The sequence below is a fragment of the Lonchura striata genome, chromosome 9 (genome assembly GCF_050655825.1).
Source record: "Lonchura striata isolate lonStrDom1 chromosome 9, ASM5065582v1, whole genome shotgun sequence".
NCBI classification, from domain to species: domain Eukaryota; kingdom Metazoa; phylum Chordata; class Aves; order Passeriformes; family Estrildidae; genus Lonchura; species Lonchura striata.
Window position 1 is genome coordinate 27,244,780 of NC_140711.1, and position 19,535 is coordinate 27,264,314.

Genomic DNA, 19,535 nt, shown 5'->3' on the forward strand with positions numbered 1-19,535 from the left:
AGAGTGCTGGGGTAACTCTTACTGGTTTTGGGACAGGTGGGAGATGGTTGTGCCTGTCTGAAAGAAGAGGTGTTTCTCCAGGAGTGCACGCATCAGTCAGAATAAATGGAGTGGAATAGCCCCTGGAAGGCTCACTGGCCTTATTCCTGCCTGAGAAGGGGTGACATGACACCTCTGAGCCAGGAGACCCTCCAGGCTGGGTCTTTCCATGCAGGAACCCTGCAGCATCCTGGGGTGCATTTCAGGAGCACTGCAAGAGCTTCCCATTCAGGTGTGCCCCAGATATGGCAGTGAGCCCTCTGTCCTGTGACAAGGTTTAGAAAACAAGTTGGTAGGTTGAAAGGTGCTGTGATATCTTCCTCCATATGTTATGAAAATCATGGAATGATGGGAATCCTTGCTGGAAATCCATCTTCAGTCTGAAATGTTTGTGCCAGGTTTAGTAGCATAGAAAATAACGTGAAAATCAAGGCCTTGCATGGCAGATACCCATTTTTGAATGATTACATGGCAGCAGATCTCAATTAACATTTTTTTTTTAAGAAACAAAACATAAATTTGCAGAAACACAACCTTAGGACTGCAGTAAAAAAGCGAGTTACCTGAAAAATGTGAATCTTTGTTTGCCTGTATGATGAAATGTTAATCTCAATGCTAAATACCAGTGTGGCAGCACAGCCGGGTCTTGGAAAAGTAATTACATAAATGAAGAATGTTCTCAGCCCACCTTCCCACCTTTTTTTGCCCTTTTTTAAAAGTATGTATATTCTTCTATGGCATGGAACAATTTTGCAGCCTTGGAATTGCCATTTATTCATTTTCCAGTAACTAAATTAGATGTACTTCTGCTTTTCTGAATTAGCCTGTTTCATTTGCCATGCTTTTAGGTACTTTTAGCTCTAATTTGTGTTGTGTCCAGGTACTACTGTCAGAGAAGAATGGGTGGGGGAAGGAGGAACCCTTCCATCAGTCCTGTCCCTGCACCCTTCTCCAGATGAAACTGTGGGGTCAGTTGCTTTTTACCAAGTTGTTCAGCTTGTATTTGAGATGGATGCCAGGTACCAGGGGGATACCTGGTGTCAGTTGGATGCCTTGCCAGGACTGTAGTGGAAATGAAACAGGGAAAAGCAGAGTGTTAAAAACAGAGGAAAATGGAAAGACTGAAAATAAAGGGGTAAGAGGAGGAAGGAAGTGAGGAGGCAGTAGGGGCTCGTAGGACTTGGATAAGCTGCTGTCAGACGATGCTGCAGAAAGCCTGAACTTGTATTTTTAGGGACACTTGGGTTTATACTTAACTGTAAATAGTGGGTTTGGGGGAGAAGAAGAGAAATGACTGCTCTTCCTGCCACGTGCTCCACTAGGCTTTGTTTCACTTCTGTTTTCCTTCCTTGGAACCACAGCATTTGCAGAGTGAGAGGTGTTGGCATCCTCCCACCCCATGGCTCCTGGGACTTGCCCCAGCACAGCAGAGCACTTCCAGGTGACACATGAGCCAGGGAATCACCGTGTACCACCCACCTTCTGGAAATCTGCTTTTCCCACTCAGTCATTCAATAGCAATTTACCACATTGGCAATGTCTTGTCATCCAGGACCAGGTTTGCTGTATGTTGGAAGATTTTCCCTCAGTGTTTGTGTTTTGAGTGGCTCTGGGCTCAGAGCAGAAGAGCGAGGGCTGGGTAATCTGTGTAAAATCATTGAGGAAAACAGGATGCTTGTTTTGGAAAGACTGAGCTCTCAGAAAGAGGAAATTATATGAGATTTCCTCAAAGGGATTTCAAGCTGTCCAGGAATTTCAGGGGAGACCAAGGTCTGCTTTCCTGTTGTCACATGGGGTGTTTTTCACTTCTCCTTTCTGCCTTGTATTTTCATAGAAATTGAACACATTTGTGCTAAGTCACAACATTGGGCATTACTGATAGTTCTGGCAGGTTTTATGAGCACTTTAGAAAGACTCTTCCCCCATCATCATTGACAGAGGATGACTTTTATTTATCATTAGCATAAGCCCGTTCAGGAGGGAAAGGACCATGGTTTTGTAGCACATTAATAGGCTGCTAGAGATGGCATGTCCTGAGCAGGTGTGAGGAGCTCTTCCCAGACTGCAAGTGCTGCTGAAATCTCTCACTCTTAACAACTATCCCCCATGACCACAAAACCCAACTTGCAGTCAGGGGACAGCCTGGCTTGGCCATCATTCAGGACAACTAGTGGTGACTGATCTCCTTGCATGGCTTTGCATCTACATCAAGGCAGTTTATCCTCTCTATATTTACATTTATCTTCAGGGTAGGTTTTATTTGCTGAGCTCCATTTCTTCCTGGTCCAGTACATAAATGCTTTGAGAGCCCGAGAAGACAAGGAAAGATACTGCAATAGAAATTTATTGGGGTGCTTGTGTGTGAAAAGGAATAAGATTTATTCTCTGGTTCTTTTTGATCTGGAGAGTACTGGGAACAGCAGCCTTCAGGGAATACTTCAGCTCAGTTCTTTCAGAGACAGGAATTTGGAAACCTGGAGGAAGGAAACAAAATGTTAAAAGCTTAAAAAAGATTAATGGAAAAAAAGAAAGAGACTTGTAGCACAGGTACCTAATCCAGTTGAGATATTTATGTCAGAAGTTTTGATGATGGCTCATTATTTTGTCTGAAATTACTCATCTTCCTCCTTTGTTTGAAGCACTGGAGGCTCATGGCTTGTAGGCAGCAAGGATGAGTTGTGGCTTCTGCAGTCACCTCCTGTGCAGTCCTGGGGCTACTGCCAGTGACTTCTCAATCACATCATTACTGTGAGCATTAATCACAATTATTCACTTGCAGTTAAATAGCCAGGATGGATTTTAGTGGCCTTGCAGGCTCTCTAGAGTGAGCTTGGTTGGAGGCAACATCTGGAGAACTTGGGGTCAGCAAACCTGCTCAAGTGAAAGGCAGGAGCAGAGTGCAGGAGAGGGGGGGTCTGAGTTATGGGCAGTGTCTGTCTGGGTGTGCTTTTTCCCAGTAAAAAGATTCCTCTCCACATTTCTCTGGCTCATGCAACTTTTAAATCCCCAAATAGTGGGAAGGGGAGGGAGGAGGTTTAAAGGCCAGAGTGATGGGTGGGTGCCAAGCCAAATGCTGAGGAGCACTTCCATCTCTCATGGAAGGACTGAATGTGTTTTAAGGCAGTGCTGCTGGCACTGTGAGCATCTGTAGGGGAGGAAATGGCTACATCAGCCAGACAAAGTGGCCCAGTGTTGCAGTGGTGTTCATCCAATCTTTACTGACCTGAGAGCTTTGGGTTTGAGGGAGAGGTGTAAATACCCGGTGCTCAGCTGGGTCCCTGCATCCCATGTGCTTTCTGCTTGTGTTACCTTGATTTCCACCAGGGAGCACTTGATTGGGAAGTCTTGCTCCTGATGTCTTGCCTCTAGAGGGTGATGATCTGAATAGAGACAAGTTGGGCATTGGGAGGGAGCAAAAATGGTCTACCACATTTGTTGTCCCACTGTGTAATCTTACATTTTTGTATGACTGACCAAATGGCAGATGGACTTTGGAGCAGGGGTGTTCTCTATCACACCCTGAACACAGGTTTTCTCTTCAAGAGTGATGCTTGAGTGGCCCTTGGGTCTGGCTCTGGCTGCAGCTCTGCAGTACTTGTGAGAGAAATCTTCCACCCATTTCCTTGTGCTGTTCTTCCATGTTAGTCATGTGTCCTCCTGTTCAGCCAGGACTTTCCTGATACAAAATAAGCTCTTCTCCTGAGGAGCGTTTTTGTTCAAAGGGATCTGTGTGTGCTTTTGTGAGGTGAGGGAAGGAGCATCTTTCATCTCTGGAGAGGACCCAGGTGGCAAACACACCCAGGAGAACGACCAGAAGTAGTGACACATCCAGAGGTTTAAGTTCATGGCCTCCTTAAGTTCATGCCTTGCTGTGAACATCATCTGCTTCTCACAGTGCTGCTCCTGTCTGAGCAAATGCAGCCCTGGAATTTCATAATCCTCTGGGAGTCTCACAGCTCCCTTCACCCACTCAGGAGTCCCTCAGCTTCACCTGTTGCAGAATATGAGGAGCACTCTCTGCCTCATTTTAGCCCATCACCTGCATCCTTGGGACAAGAGGAAATGGCTTCAAGTTACATCAGGGGAAGTTTAGATTGGCTATTAGGAAAAATTTCTTCACAGAAAAGAGTTGTCAGGCATTGGAACAGGCTGCCTAAGGAAGCAGTTGAGTCACTACCCCTGGAGGGATTTAAAGGATGAGTAGATGTGGTGCTCGGGGATGTGGTTTAGTGCTGGACTTGGCAGGGTAAGGTTTACAGTTGGACTCGTTGGCCTTAAAGGTCTTTTCCAACCTAAACAATTCTGTGATTACTGAAACAACATCAACAACAAAAGAAGGGCCAAGCACATCTTGTAGCTCCCTCTGGGAAATGTGGTGTCCGTGGAAAAATTAGAAACTAAATCCCAGGGTGATATTTCTGCAGCCGGTGTGTCCTGCTGAGCTACAGCTGTGGGAGGGATGAGAAATACCAGGCGATCTGACAAGTCAGTTTTCTGCTCCAAAGGCAAAGGAGCAGGTTACATTTATGATGGCATTTGTGCAGAAAAACACATCTGTCCGTGGGCTTTGCATTGTTTTTTAGGGCATTAGAAAAGGGGTTGATCTTTTGCTCTCACAGGCTGCTCATTTCCTCCCTGATGCTGGTCAGAAATTGGGTGATAATAATTGAATTTTATCTTTTACCCTTCACATTTAAGGGAACCTTCCTCTGTTCTCTCATAAAGCTGGCAGCTCACTGTGTACTGATTGGAGACAGTCAGTGCTGCACTGGCAGAGATGGCTGAGGCCAGGGTTGAAGCTGCAGAAGCCTGAGTCATCTTGTGAAGCAGATCAGTTTTTAATTACACTTTTTAAGCAGTCTTGTGGAAATGCTGTGTAGAAGCATTTGAATTAAAAATGTAAAGAAATTTTGTTGGATTTATTTTTCCTTGTTAAGTCTTCTGGTAAAACAAAAGCCCTTTGCTCTAGAAAAAAAATAATTAAGAATTGATAGACTGCTGTTGTTTGAAAGTGTGAATGCAGGGTATGGCTGTGTGAGGAACAATTCCTGATATTCACTAACATGTCTCTGCACTTAGGCAAGGCTTTGGAGGCTTTTTGTAATATGGCATCACCCACTTGCATCATCTTTATGGGGTAACTAGTATTATTTTGCCCATTTTACTGGGGGATAACATTGAGCAGCAGAGAGCCCAGACTCTCACCCAAGGTCAAGAGCACTTGGTGGGGATCCAGGAATAGCATCCCTCTGCTTGCTTTGGCCTTGGCCTTGCATCCCAGGAAATTATCTCACACCACACATCACAGGCTGTGCTTTCTATCCTTTCTTGGACTTTAAGACTCCACAGTGCACTTAAAAATCAGCATTAACTCAATCAAGGCTCCGATGTAAAGGAAATTTATACTCCCTGGTCAGTGTATACCAAAACTTACCCCTGAATGTGTGTTTGAAGGATTGGACAAACTGACAGGTTGGGGTTTTTCCCCATGGGGAAATGCAGGGAGGTCCTTTCCTGTTCTTGCATGGTGGTGGCTTCTACAAATGACCTTTTCCCACCCAGTTAGAGGTGAGCAGTCCCTGAATAGCAAGCAGCAAAACCAAACCTGCATTTTCTCTGACAGCCAGCTCCTACTGAGGGGAAAGACCTTGAAAATGAAAGAGCTTTTTAATATGAATCTGCCTGTAACTATTGGTGATTTCTGGTGCTTAGCAAGCATTGATCCTACTGGGAAAGGGTTAAAAGCCCTGGCAGGAGTGGTGTTGTCCTGGCTGTAGGGAATGGGATTTCTGGGTGGCCTGAGCTGCCTTTAGGTAGGAGCAGGATGCAGCTGGTCCAGAGTGATGCTTCTAAAGCTGTATCTTACCAGTTTCTTTCTCTTAGTACAGCTGAAATTGCAGGTTTGTGGCGTGACTCAGTGCAGTGCCTGGCCTTGGTTCCTTCCTGGCGTGCCTACAGCATGGCATAGTCTGTGTGGATTAGCTGTGGATGAGGTCTCACGCCAAGCTTTTCAGATTTCCACTAAGATCTTTATCCAGTGGAATAAAAGGCCATCACCCCCTGCCCATATGTGTTCTCCCTGCAAAGCTGCAGGCAGCCTTCGTGAGCTGCCCACGTTCCTGCAGGCAGCTTTTTGGGCTGCTTTGAGAGCTTTTTTGGCTGCTTTGTTCCACTTTGCAAATAACTGTGAGTAAAATCCATAGCCTTCAGTCGGTTCCTTCAAACTGTACACCATCGATTTGTGTCTGTACGTGTTATTGCTCTCTAAGCAGGGCCCTTAATGGCTGGAGAGCCCTCCTGCCTTGATAACCACATCAGGCAGTGGCTGCAGTCCCAGAATTGCCAAATAGTGACCTGCTGTGCCAGTGCTGGGCTCGTCCCTCATGTCCCCAAGTGCTGAAGGTGGCAGGGACACACGGTCCTTTCTGGCTTCCTCCCACTCACTCCTGAGCTGTGCTGTTCCCATGCAATCCCTGCTACTGGCTTAACCTTCCCCTGCTAATCCCAACTCCTCCTCTTCTCCGTGCTTTCAAATCCCTGGCTAAAGCCCCTCTCTGCTGTGCTGCCTTGTGGAAAGGATGGATGGGGGTTGTGTGCAGGGCAGGGGAGGGTCTGCTGGTTTGTGGGGTCTTTTAGGGCTCACTCCTTTCCTGGAGGAGCCCTTGCACCACAGTTTCTCTATTTTGCAGGGAAATGAGGACCTGGCTGTCCTGGGAGGAGGGTCCTTTGCCACGCACATCAGGTCTGTTTTGCAGGGAAAGGCAGTGACCTGGCTGCCTTACTGCTTCATAGAAAAGCTTTTCCTTGCCAGTGCAAGGGTAGGAAATCCTGCTTGAGAGAGGAGGCTTGGAAATGGAGAAGCTGTAGAAGCAGAGTAGTTTAATCCACTGATCGACGCTGTTGATCCCAGCCCTCAAGGCTGGCTTAGAGGGTGAGCCACAGAGGGGCTGTTCTGCAGCAGAGCCAAAAATCCCATCTTTATCCCAGACAAAGCAGCAAGTGCACACGTCACAGACAAAGCAAACACAATGGTGAAGGGGTCTGTGTGTCATTCATCAGCCTCCCTTTTCCAATAAGCTGTTCTAAACTTCTGCTACTCAATACCTGACTTGCTTGAAACATTGGACAACGTGAAAGCTTTGATGCCTCCCTGTGCAGCCAAATTAGTATGTATGTCACAGAGGATTGCTCTAGGCATGGCTGGGTCTTTTAAATCAGTGGAACACAGGCACTGCAAAATGTTTATTGACTCCTGACAGTAAGTGACTCGGGGTAGATGGGATGGACAATAAGTTGTCAAGGCTGCTCAGGGCAGACAAAAAGCCTGGAGGCAATTCTGGATGAAAGGCAGTGTGATGTCCATCTGCCTTCAAGTATGTGAGGTCTAAAATTGATATTTGAGCTGACATAGATGGAGAAATGTGCAACACAGGGTCTGCAGTATCTTGAGTTACAAAGTCATTGGGATTAGGGGAGCACCTCAGCCCTCCACAGAAGAAGATCTGGGGTTATTTATGTCATCCTTACACTCATTTTCCTCACACTACGACCTCAATCACCCAAGAGATATATGTGAGACCTTCTGGCAGCTGTGGCATTTCCTCCTAAGCCCCATAAAATGTAAGTACCTTTATCAGCTTGTTTTTGTTACTTCTACCACCCAGAGACAGGGACTTGGAGTCAGCTCACGATTGATGAATGAGTGAAGCCTGAGTGTATGAATTGGCTCAGGTGCCAGTCAGCCTTGCCACGTGGGCCTGAATCAAGGGGATTAGATCTGTGCTGATCCAAGGGTTTGCAGGACTGGAAAGGCTCAAAAAGGCAGGCAGTGGAAGGGTTGTAAGGATGTCTTGCTGAGAAAGTGGTTCAGGGTGCTTGAACCACTGTACATAAATCCTGGTCATGGTGGGCATGTTCAGCTGTTACCATCATTGGGACTGGACCTCAGAAGTCCCCAAATTTCTACTGGATTTGGAGGGTTAGGGTTGGTGCACAGATGAACTTGGTGGATTTGTGTTTAGGCTCCTTTCTACAAGCAGGGAGCCGTGGAACAGGTGGAGGTGACAGAGATGAAAGCCCCACCTGATAACCTCTGCTGAGGTGTCCAGAGAGATCCGTGGTGGGATCTCATCCTGGGCCACCACGTCTGTGGAGAATCAGGGCTGTGGGGGCATGTGGGGTAGCATGGACAGCTACACTGTGCTGTGAGCTGAGATAGAAGAGTTCTGCCCTGCAGTTACATGGAGAAACACAGGGAACAGGAAAAACATGGCTGGGAGAGCAGGCTGGGCTGCTCAGTCAGCTGGGGTGATTCATGGGCACATGGACACGGTTGGTTTGTGCCATTGGCAAGTCAGTGAAATGCAGTGGAATCCCTTAATGAAAAGCCATTGACAGCCATAGACTTACATTTCCTGAATTAAATGGCAGGAAAACACCACAAATATTGGGCTTTCCTTCTCATTCACTTTTCTTTACATAGCCACAAAAAAAACTCAAAAAACAAAAAACAAACAGATGCCTCTGTGTTACCTGGTTCCCCTGTTGCTGTCTCCTGCCACCAGTGCTGTCCATCCCTGCTGCCAGAGAGGATGCCAAGCACTCAGGTTCACAGAAAGTGGTTCTCCCTTGCTGCTGTTTGTTGAAAAATCACCTTGCACTTCACATACCACCTCCAAAATTGGATCTTGCTACTATGAAACTAGAGCCGAAGTCAAGCAGATGGCACTGCAGAGGTGTTTCCAGAAACTCCATTTTCATCAATGTGTGTGGTGTTTTTTCCAGAAGGGCCATTTTTAAAACTCAGTTTGCAATACAGTTACTGATGTGGGGAATGGCTTAAAGAGCAGGTGACAGTTCAGATGTTCAAAAGCAGCTGTTTAATGTGTGGGACAAATAAATGGGGTACCAAAAACCTGAGGAGACTGAGGGTTACCGTCCACAGGTGTTCTGGGATGGATTGCCACGGGAGGCAGCAGCACACATTTGCAGGCACTAAGCCCTGTCTGCCCTGCAGCAGGGAGCAGGTTAGGAACAATCTCTTTTGAAGGGAATTATTTTTCTTGCAAGTACAGAAGAAATAGCAGCAGCTGCCAAAGCAGACAGTGTTGTATGACCAGACTATGCTGGTGCCCCTGAGCTCTGGGTGCAGCAGCTCATTCTCATCCTGAGCTTTTGGTCTGAAGTCATGAGCAGCCCCAATCATTACATTACATCCCTGGTGCCCTGGGATGCCTTTTCCTGTGTCCTGCACAGAGCCTGCTTCATCTGTGGTGGGATCTGGTGCCTGAAGATGCTGGGCTCATGCTGGAGTTTGGGTTTGAATGTTGAAGCTGAAGTGGTTGTGGCCACAGTAAAGCCTAGGTGCCCTGGGACCAGGCAGAAATGGGTGGCTGTGTGTTGCAGACAGCAAAAGCGTGTGGAAATGGGGATCTGCCTGGCATTCTGCAGATGTGACAGCTTCCTGCTGCAGCCCAGACCTGGCCAGGTCTGTGGTGGCACTCTCAGATGCCAGGCAGCCGTGCTCTGCTAGGAAGGTGCCAGCTGTGGCTAGCCTGGCCCATTGGAGGAGGCTGGCTCTTCCTTGGGAGCCAGGCATCTCTCTTGAGAGCACTGGGTGGTCCAGGCAGTGCTCCCTGCATGGCTCAGTGCTTCCCACTGGGAGGAAACCTGGTGCTGCTCTCAGGACGTGGCCTCTGTGAAAGGGTGCCTCGTGGGTCTCCTAAAGGCAGATTTAATTTTAGTTATGAATTCTGCAGTGTTGAATAGGCAGCGACGTGAAACAGAAGCACAGTGGGGGTGTTAAGGGGTGGTAATAACATGGCTGTCATGAACTCACGTTGTTGGGAACAGGCTGTGCTGCCTCCCTTTAGCTGTGAAAATGTGCACTTGCAGAGGAGCTGGGGCAAAGGGAGGACAGGCTGTGTGGGAGGGGAAGGAGCACCCCAAGGCTGGCTGCTGCCCTCCTTGCCTGATGGGCTGCAGGTGATGGGCTGCTCCCCTTGGCAGAGAGCCGTGGGGATTGCCCCGTGATGGATCTGGGAATGCTCACAGAGGGCCTGGGGAGGCTGCATGGGGCTCAGTGGTAAATGGTGGCATCCCTTTCCTTCATCCCACTGATTACTCTCTCAAATCCTGCTGCCTTCAGTGTGGGACCAACTCAGTGAATATTTTCCTGAGACACTGCTTGTCCTTTTGGGTTTTTTTATATATACATTACTCTTGGTCAGGAGCATGTCTGCTCAGTCCTTTGGTGCCTCAGGTTTCCATAGGCTGCTCCTAAAACCCACTTTTGGTGTATATTCTGTTGATGATCTCCATCTCTCTGCTCCCTGCTGTGGTGCTCAGCCCCCTCCTCTTCCAGCCTAGACCTGCTCTTGTTGAGGCTTTGACCTCCCTTTCCCTTTCCAGGAACCTTTGTTCCTGGGTTCTGGGAAAGCCCTGACAAGTGCAGAAACACCTTGAAATCTGCTCTTCTGCAGGGTTTACTGTGACCATGAAGAGCAGACCTTCAAAAGCTGCATCTTCAAACACTTGTGAGTAAAATCTGTCACAGTCCTTGGTGTGACCATGGAGGAGATGCACAGCCTGTCATGCCCAGTGTGCTGGTGCTGAATGGTTGCACAGAGAGGGGGGACAGGCTTTCTAACCAGTGTTCTTCCCTGGGTGGAAATTAGAAATGGGGCAGGCCATATCTAGAGGAACCATCTGCAGAAGCTTCTGGAAAGATTCAGCTCTCTGATGCTGATTTTGGACTACTTAAGGCAATGGTTTTATCCATGGAAGAGGGAAACCTGCTTCTTCCTGAGCTGGAGGTGGGAGTATCCAGCCTCACTGGAGCTACAAGAGGGATAGAGGATGGAATAAGTACAAGCACTGGCCTAAGAGATGTGTTTCCATTATATAGGGAACATAAAACTGTAGTCTTGCTCACCTATAGGCTGTAGTGCATGTTATTTCTGGAGATGAATAATATGCTAATTTAACAATTTAGTTTGTTAATCTAATAATCCTGCCTTCTTTAACGTCAGAGCTATTGTGGAGCTGCAGTAATGGAATTGCAGCTCTGCGAGCTGCAGGGTCCTGATCAGAGCTTGGATTGATACAGAGGATTGGAAAACACTTCAGTCTAAAGTTCAGCTCTGTTGGGTCAGCACAGAGCATTAGCTTGGCCCTCTGCAATTACAGGCATCTGTGCTAGGAGCAGAGTTAGGCTTTTCCAATGGGAAGCTCTGGTTGTTCAGTCCAAACTGAAATACTAATAAAAATGCCCAGCTAAGCACCAAACAAAGAAAAAAAATCCACTTTGTTTCTCTTTGAGTTTTTTGAATTATTTTCATTATTTTATTCTTCAAAACCTTGGAAAAGATGACAGGTATAAGGGGAGGATTGGCTGTGGGTGAAATTTATGTTTGTCCCTCCCAGTGAAGGGTCTTCTGCTCTCCAGAAATAGCCCAAAGGAGGGTAGCAGGCTGGGCAGGGGTGAAGATCTGTGCTCAAATGAGTGTTCTGCAGGAGAGCTCAGGAGAGCAGAGGAGTGACTCTGGAGCCTCACCTGGCCACCAAGCGAGATGTCAAACACTGGATGCAGCTTCTTTTGTTTTTCTTAGCTTTTCCATGTCTGGTGTCAAAGCCTTGGAGTTTCAGGTGTGCCATGTGTATTGGAGGATGCCATTTGCAGAGTGCTGACGTCTGGGGAAAGGGGGGCAGGTTCAAGTGGAGTTTGCCCCAGGTGGAAAGGAACTTCAACAAGTCAGTCATGCTCCTTTAGTGCCTTGGGGCAGTGGGATCACTCTGAAGCTCTGCAAATCTGTTTGTAGCCCAGGAAATGATGGAGAGATGGAAGGGTGAGGAGGGAAGGAAGGAGACTGCTGCTGTGGTCAGCTCCTGCTGTAGTAAAGCAGAGATGGGGCTGAATCCCTGGGCAGGGTGAGGGCTTGGTCCCCAGTCTGCAGGGATGTCCTGAGTCCCCACTGGCTTGAAATCCCCCTCCCAGTCCTGGAGTTAAGTGCAGGCAGCAACAATAAGGTTTGGCCCATGATGGCTCTGTTTTAATCAAAGAGATATGTTACTCTTTGTTAAAATAAACATTTTCCCCATCCTGTTACATGACTCAATTTTTCTTATGCTGGCCTCCAATGTTTTAACTACCTTCTCAGATACATGGATTTATTTCAGATGTATTTGAAGAGATCTGTAAACCAAGTGCAAAGCTTGTGCACGTCATTTTTAGACAGCTTGTTTTGGAGATTGCTGAATTTTCACCCTAAAATAAGCCTATTTTGTATATCAGTAAGTATTTTAGCCCCTCAGACTAGTTGGAGAGAGGATTCTGGCACCCTCAAGATTGCTTTCAATGGGAAACCAAGTACATAAATGTGCCTGTACTCTGTAAAAGCTGAGAACAAATCATTCCAGGTGCTATAAAATGGTGTAATGTACAGCAGGATGGCAGTTCAGCTTCCCAGCTCCTGTCAGAAGGCAGAGCTCTTTCTCCCAGGAAAAATTGCATTTTTCAGTGCATTAGTGCTGAAGTGCCTTCATGCTAAAAATCTTGGACTGAGTCCCTGGATTGCCTTGAACTACAGGAAAACAAGGAACTGGCAGGACCTAGACCATGGAGCTGTGAGAGGTTCTGGCCCATCCCAGGAGATCTTAACTGCAGAAGGTCTTGGATGCTGAAGCAGAATCTGGAGGAGCTGAGTCTCACCAGTGGACACCTTGAATGGTGTCATGTGCAGAAGTAGGGCTGGGCAAAGAGTTTTTTGTTGCACTTTACCAAAAATTACACCTGGACACAAAAAAGTGATCTGGTGACTTCTAACCTGGTAAAATCTCTGGTGTCCTGTGCTTGTTGTAGGAAAAATATGCAGGATGTGATGGTGCTGAGGATGTGCTGGGTTTGGAGGCAGGGGTTGGACAGTAGAAAGGGTGGTGGTTGGGCTGCTGGCACCAGGCTCAGTATTTTAACTGTAACAGAAATGAAATTGAAGAAATTTATTTGGGAGTCTTCTCTGCTGCCGAAGTGTGGTGATATCTGGACTTTTATGAGACTTTTTGTTGTTTGTCCCAGTTCACAGAGATTTCTGTATGAGACACAGTGTTCCTCAGTGGTGAGGGCTGTCAGACCCTGCTGGTCTGGTCCCAGCAGGGCTGTGCATGTGGGAATTTCATCTAATCCCACTAATATTAATATTTACATGCAGCATTACTAAAGGCAGTGCAAAATTGGTTGGATTGTAAGTGTTTTGCTGTGAAACACCGGGCATACAACATGGTTACTCCATTAAGTGGCTGCAGTGGGGATTTTGAATGCATGGGGCATTGGAGGCTGCATGTCCAGGCTGGGAAGTATAAGAGATGTTGCTCTGCCTGGCAAAAGGAAATAGGAGCTCTGCATTTCCCAGCAAAGTGACAATTATGATTGTGTCCCACTGGCTGCAGCAGGTGGTGGGTCATTTATTTTGTTGGATGAATAAAAGCCGACAGCACAAGTTAAGTAAATATGATGGAATACATTTCTGGGTACAGAAGCTGCAGTTTTTGCTTAGAGGTGAAATCCATGCTTGTGCAAGGAAAATTTAAAAAAGCAACAATCAATCATCCTCTTTCTGTCCTTAAAATGTGGACTTCAGTTTTGGGCCAGGATATGCTGTTGTTCTCTACAAAGGCTGATATTGAGGCCAGGGTTTATTTGTTTAGTAAACATAATGCCTGAGTGCATCAATTGATGTTTAAAAGCATTTACCAATGTTCTGATTGTGTGCTGGTCCATTACACTTTATGGAGTGTGAGGACCACAACCTTTGAAGAAAAAACTCGTGGTGCTTGCTTCATTTGTAGAAATTAGTCTTAATACTTGACATTATCAAGTTAGTGATAGTTGATATAACATTTTGAGAGTAATTAGGAGCATGAATTTATGCTCAGATGGATGTTCAATTAAAAACTGTGGCAGCTTTGAAGATCATGCTTGAATAATCCTGAGGCTGAAATGTGGGTCTGTGCCCATGTGAACATCGACAGCGAATCTGGAGAGGGGGGAATGCTTTAGTAGCTCAGTTTTCCTCTGTATGTTTTATGCCATTGTAGCCATCAGTGTAACTGTGCTGAATTCACGGAGTTGAAGAGCCAGAGGCAGAACCTGCCTTGGGAAAGAGATGCTGGAGGATGTTGGTGTGTTTGGGCCTCTGGGAGCTGTACCCCAGCTGGTGCTGGCAGTGCTGCTGCAAACCTTGCAGTGCTGACTGTGAACAGCCAGCATGGGGCAACCAAATTCCTTTTGGAGACCTCTTCCCTTCCTCTCCTTGTGTTTTGGAGGTTCAGTCGCCATCCCACGTGAGTGAGGAGGGAACATTGGGAAAACCCATGGTTGCATCCAAAGCAAAGGTGGTGCTATGCAGGAGTTGGAGCCCTGCAGCAGGACGGGGGTGGTGGTGGGATGTGGTGGAAGGTTGGTCTTGGGCAGTGATCCTGGTTCCTGTGCACCTCTGGCTCTTCTCTACGAGCAGAGAAGCAGCTCACCACCCACCAGCCACCACCAAGCAGATGTATCCTTTCCAGCATGCCCATGGGGGCACCAAAATGGAGGACTTTTGACAAAGTGGGGATTTTCTTTGAATCACAACACTTCTTGCCTGTTCTGAGCCACATCTTTGGTGTTGAGGAGGCAAAGTTGAGCAGAGGAGCAGGAGTAGGGCTCAGTCTTAAGGTGGTTTTTGGATGGATGGTGGCTGATGGTGTGTGATGGTTTAAAGGAAAAAAACACTGTTGAGGTGGTGGTTTAAAGGAAAAAGCAACAAGTTTTGGGGGTTGGAGGACACACAGGAAGTAAAAGCATCACAACAGAGATTTTTGGTGCTTTTCTTATATTGACACCCCAGTCCTCTTTTGTAGCTTTCTTAGAGCAGCACAAATGAACACTGGACAATTTAACACTTGACATTAATTAATTCCCAGTTTCAGCTTGCCTTGGCTTTGGCAATGGTGGTTCCACTTCCTGATCCAGCTGATAATTTGGAGAGACTGCAGGGGCATGGGTGCTTCTGGACTTGCTTCCAGGCTTTGGGCACAGGCACTGGAATCTGCGTGGCCAAGGTGCTGATGCTGTGAGAGGGGTTTATTGCTCCCATGGCATCTTTTAATAGGTACAGGTTGGATGTTGATTTATTTCCTCTGTTGCATCTCTCTCACTTCCAGTTCTTGGTGTCTTCCTCCAGCCTGTCTGTATCTTTATTGCAAATTCAAGGACATCTGCAGTAAGGTAATCAACTGGGTTTTCTAGCCTATTTATGAAGGTTTCACAGCTAGTCTCAGTGCTGGGCAGTAGGTTGAATTAAAAGGGATTGTTGACTGGTGAGGAGATGCCTGTTTTCCCCGGATGGCTTCATCTGCCAGGGTGAAGCTCTACAATCCATTACTGTGAACAAACTGTAGAAAAAGCAAACCTTTGCTACAATATCCCAGGGTGAACACTTACTGGTTCTACTCCGCCTGATTTTTGCGTGACTAAGTGCCCCTCATGGCTTACATTAACATATGTTTCCAAGTGGTTTATTTTGTTTTGGTAAATGCTTACACGATATTAAGTTGTTACCATTGTCTGTAAATATTTGGGAGGTGTACAAGGAGGCAGCAGATTCCTGGGAGAAGGATGCTGTGGCCACATAGGGATCCCTTTCCCCCTGGCTGGTACTGAGGGAAGCAGGAGCACTTCACCATGGCAAAGCTGGGGCATTTCCTTAAAATACAAAATCAGGTGGTGATGCATCACATGAAGGCAGGTATAACTCCTAAATCCATGGTTTGGAATGCCCCAGCTTGCTTCTCCCTCCTCCTCCTCCAGCTCACAGGAGATGGGGCGTGCCATGGTCCAAGTGTTTACCCTGGTGGTGCTCTGTGGGCTTTAATTAAAGTGTCAGTACATGTGGGGACTTCCTGGGCAAGCCAACAAGGACCAATTTAGGAAGAGGAGGATTTGTTTCTGCAGATCATGCTGTCTAAATAGATGGTGTCTAGCAACGTGCCCCTCCTTCCCGACGGCCACATCCAGGGGATGCTTCAGCCACAGCCTGGGGCTGCTGGGCTGTGGTTTTATAACTTTTTATGTTGCACATTCTTTAAAGTAAAGCTCTTTTTCTGCTGCTAAAACATGGGCTTGCTCAGGACATATAAATTGTGTTAATAAATGAGCGAGGAGCCCTGGTGGGTGAATTGGCTTCCTGGTGAAGTCATAAATTTGGAGAGGATGATGCTGCCTTGCTCCACAGCCGGCGCGTGGGTTTGCTTCCCAGCGCCGTGCCTGGAAACCTGAGGGACCAGGGAGAGGTTCCCATGTCTGGTAATTTAGGGTTCTTGGGCTGAGATGGTGTGAAAGACCATCTCCAGTCTGCAGGAGGGCTGGGAGACCTGACACAAACCCCCGCTCATCAACACACACACTGCTGTGGGGGCAGGAGGAGCCTGCAATTTAGGAAAAGCTTCTATTTTTCCCTGTTTCTGCTGCTGCAGCTTTGACCCCTCTTTGCCTCTGCTGCTGTTTCTGTCCTTGGTGTGTTAATTATCAGTGCTGCAGGGCAGGAGCTGCCATTATCTTTGTGTCTTCCACACCATATCTCACAAGATGGGGCCTTGGGCAGCTCCCATAGTAAATACGGATATAAAGTGGGAAATAGGGATGCTTCCTTTTGCCTCCCAGCTCTCCTGTTAGGATCAGCATTTGCTGGCTTTCCTGGAGGAAAAACCTCTTTTCCTCAGGCTGCCTGGTTTGGAAGCAGAGCACATGTCCTGCAGTTGGGGGTGGGAATGATGTGATATGAGCATTTTGGATATGAAGTTGTGTGAGCCATTTCTCAGGAAAGGAGGAAAGGCTGGGAATTGACTTGCTTGATAGCAGTTGTGTTGGTTTAAGACCTCATAAATACTTGGAGCTCTTTTATATTTTCACCATCTCTCCCAGGCATTTTCCCATTAGGATTAATGTAGTCGAGCACTGTGCAACAAACAGTTCATTGCAATGATTTGCTGATTTTTTTTTCGGTTGCTGAAAACTGTAAAAACCTCTCTAGCCTGCTAACCGAGTCTTTCTGAAAATAAATAAATTACTGGCCAGAGTGAAGATGGTGCCCTGCAGGCCAGGGGTCCCTGGTGTGTGCCCAGGTCCATGAGAGCAGGGGGGGGACCTGGCTGGGCTGAAGGCAGTGTGGGTACCCCAGCCAGCACATTCCCATCATCTCAGCTCCAGCAGCCCATTTCCAGCCGAGTCATGCTCTGTGCTCAGGAGAGGCCCCAAGCTGGGTTTTTGTGCATGGCTGAGCATTAAAGGGTATTTCCAGCACTTGTTTGCCAGGAAAATACAGCACTGAAGGCCCTGTACTAATTAATTGTAGTGGCAGGAGGAAGGGGAGGGAATTGCTTTCTCATCATGGCTGCTGTGAAGATGCTCTTGAAAAAAACAACTAATAATGTGTGGATGCTGCCAGGGCGAGGAGATTGTTTAAGGATATTGTTCACTGTGAGGAAAACATTACCAAAAACAAATTTCTCCCTTTTCTTTTGCAGGGTCGTCATGTTAAAACAGGCCAGCTTGCTGCTATTAAGGTTATGGACGTCACCGGGGTAATGTATCCTCCTCCTCCTCCTGCATCCTTAAATTACAGATAAGAGAGGAAAGGGGATGGGGTGTGATAATGTGTGGGGGTGAGTGGAAGACTGATGTTCCTGGGATGTAAATTGCCTTTGTCTTAATGTGACACATGCCATTAAGAGGTTTTAGTTTTAATAAATATGTGAGAAAAAAATACATCTGGAAGAGTTTTGGAGATTAAGTACTTCATGCTGAAACAAAGCAGCATCCGGTTCCAGCATTGGCTCTTTCAAATACCTTCCTAAATTCTGAAGAAAATCATAGAATGGATTTGGGATGGAAGGGACCTTAAAGATCATCCAGTTCCAATATCCCTGCTATGGGACACCTTCCATTGTCCCAGGCCGCTCTAAGCCCCATCCAACCTGGCCTTGGACGCTTCCAGGGATGGGGCAGTCACAGCTTCTCTGGGCAAACTGTGCCAGCCACACCACCCTCACAGGGAAGAATTTCTTCCCAATATCCCATTTAACCCTGCCCCCTGTCAGTTTGAAGCCATTCCCTCTTGTCCTATTGTACGTGACCTTGTCAAAAGTAGCAACAGGATCGTGTATTCATAACTCGTTTCTGTTTCTCTGCATCCATGATTTTCACTGAAGAGCTTTTGTTCACCAAAAATATGTTGCAATTATTGTAATGAATAACTTCACGAGGCAAGTAGAATAATTCCTGTGCATTCTACTGATAAAAAGGAAAGAAATCACACCACCGTGGTCTCAAAGGTGGTTCTTTTGAAACTTTGTGTCAGACTGAGAACCAAGAATTTACAAATCATTGAATTAATAACAAAACTGAGGGGAAAGGATGGTTTCACCATTTCCCAGTTGTCACGTAAGAAAAAATGAGTTGCTATGATCTAAAAACAGAGGTGCATTTAGGAGTGTGGCATGAAGATGCTTTTTCTGCAGTACTATCCCTCCCAAAGTCCCTGCACTGGAAACAATGCCAAGCTTGGGAGTACAAATATGTTTTGTTGTGCTGTATCTTTGTTTTTTTTTTTTTTTTTTACTAGAATAACACATTTCAAAACTAGGACTCAATCACAATCTAGCCACCTTAATTTTTGAGTTAATGTTTTAGTAGCTTTCAGGAGCTCAGCACATACAGAAATGACTCTCTGTGAAAGCAGTCAGCTGGCCTTGGGAATCTGTTTTGAAATACCTTAGATGCTGTGGTGTGTTATTAATAGTTACGGGATCTTCATCCAGGTTTTTTTTTTGGTGCTAACAGGTGAATTGGTGTGTGGAAATTAGTCTGTAAACATAGATGAGATTTGTTCCTGTTTACTTGTAGTATCTGCAAATGCCATTTATCTCATTCTTGTGGGAAGCAGGCTCCAAGGGAATAGGCAAACCCACCAAGCATAAACCCATGGCATAAATAGCAGTGAAATTCCCATGGGATGAAATCTGATGTTAGAATGAATTTTAGCTGAGAAATCAAAATATTACTCTGAGGCCAAACACAGTTTGGAATCCACACTTAATTCAGTTGTTCTAAAATACTTCCAAGGAAATATATTACAGAAAAGTACCTGAAATCTCATACTGCCCAATAATAATTTCATGCACATCTTTAAGTAGATATCCCTGATCTAAGACTTCACCTTGTAAAGCTGGGCCTCATGTCTGAATGTACAGGGTGTAAATCAGATATTTGTTGTGGGATGTGGGTTTTGGGTATTTAGTTATTTTCCCCTTAGGCTCCTTTTAGGCAGGGAAGGCTCGTTCAGGGCAGGAGCAGGCTCGGGCAGGACGGGCAGTGACCACAGTGCAGGCAATGCTGACTGTGCTCTGATAAAGGCTGTCTGGGCTTCACAGCTCTGGGTGCTGAAGGCACTTCTAGAGCCTGA

At 46.5% G+C, this 19,535-nt stretch overlaps 1 protein-coding gene across 12 annotated transcripts in view; it reads left to right on the plus strand.

The window, feature by feature from the left end:
* TNIK (TRAF2 and NCK interacting kinase) overlaps positions 1-19,535 on the plus strand; it is a 154,269-nt gene that overhangs the window by 61,375 nt on the left and 73,359 nt on the right. For all 12 annotated transcript variants that reach the window (XM_085587353.1, XM_085587345.1, XM_085587348.1 and 9 more), the window contains exon 3: positions 17,599-17,655. In XM_085587353.1, the coding sequence (XP_085443479.1) occupies positions 17,599-17,655 (57 nt within the window). The remainder of the gene's footprint in view (positions 1-17,598; positions 17,656-19,535) is intronic.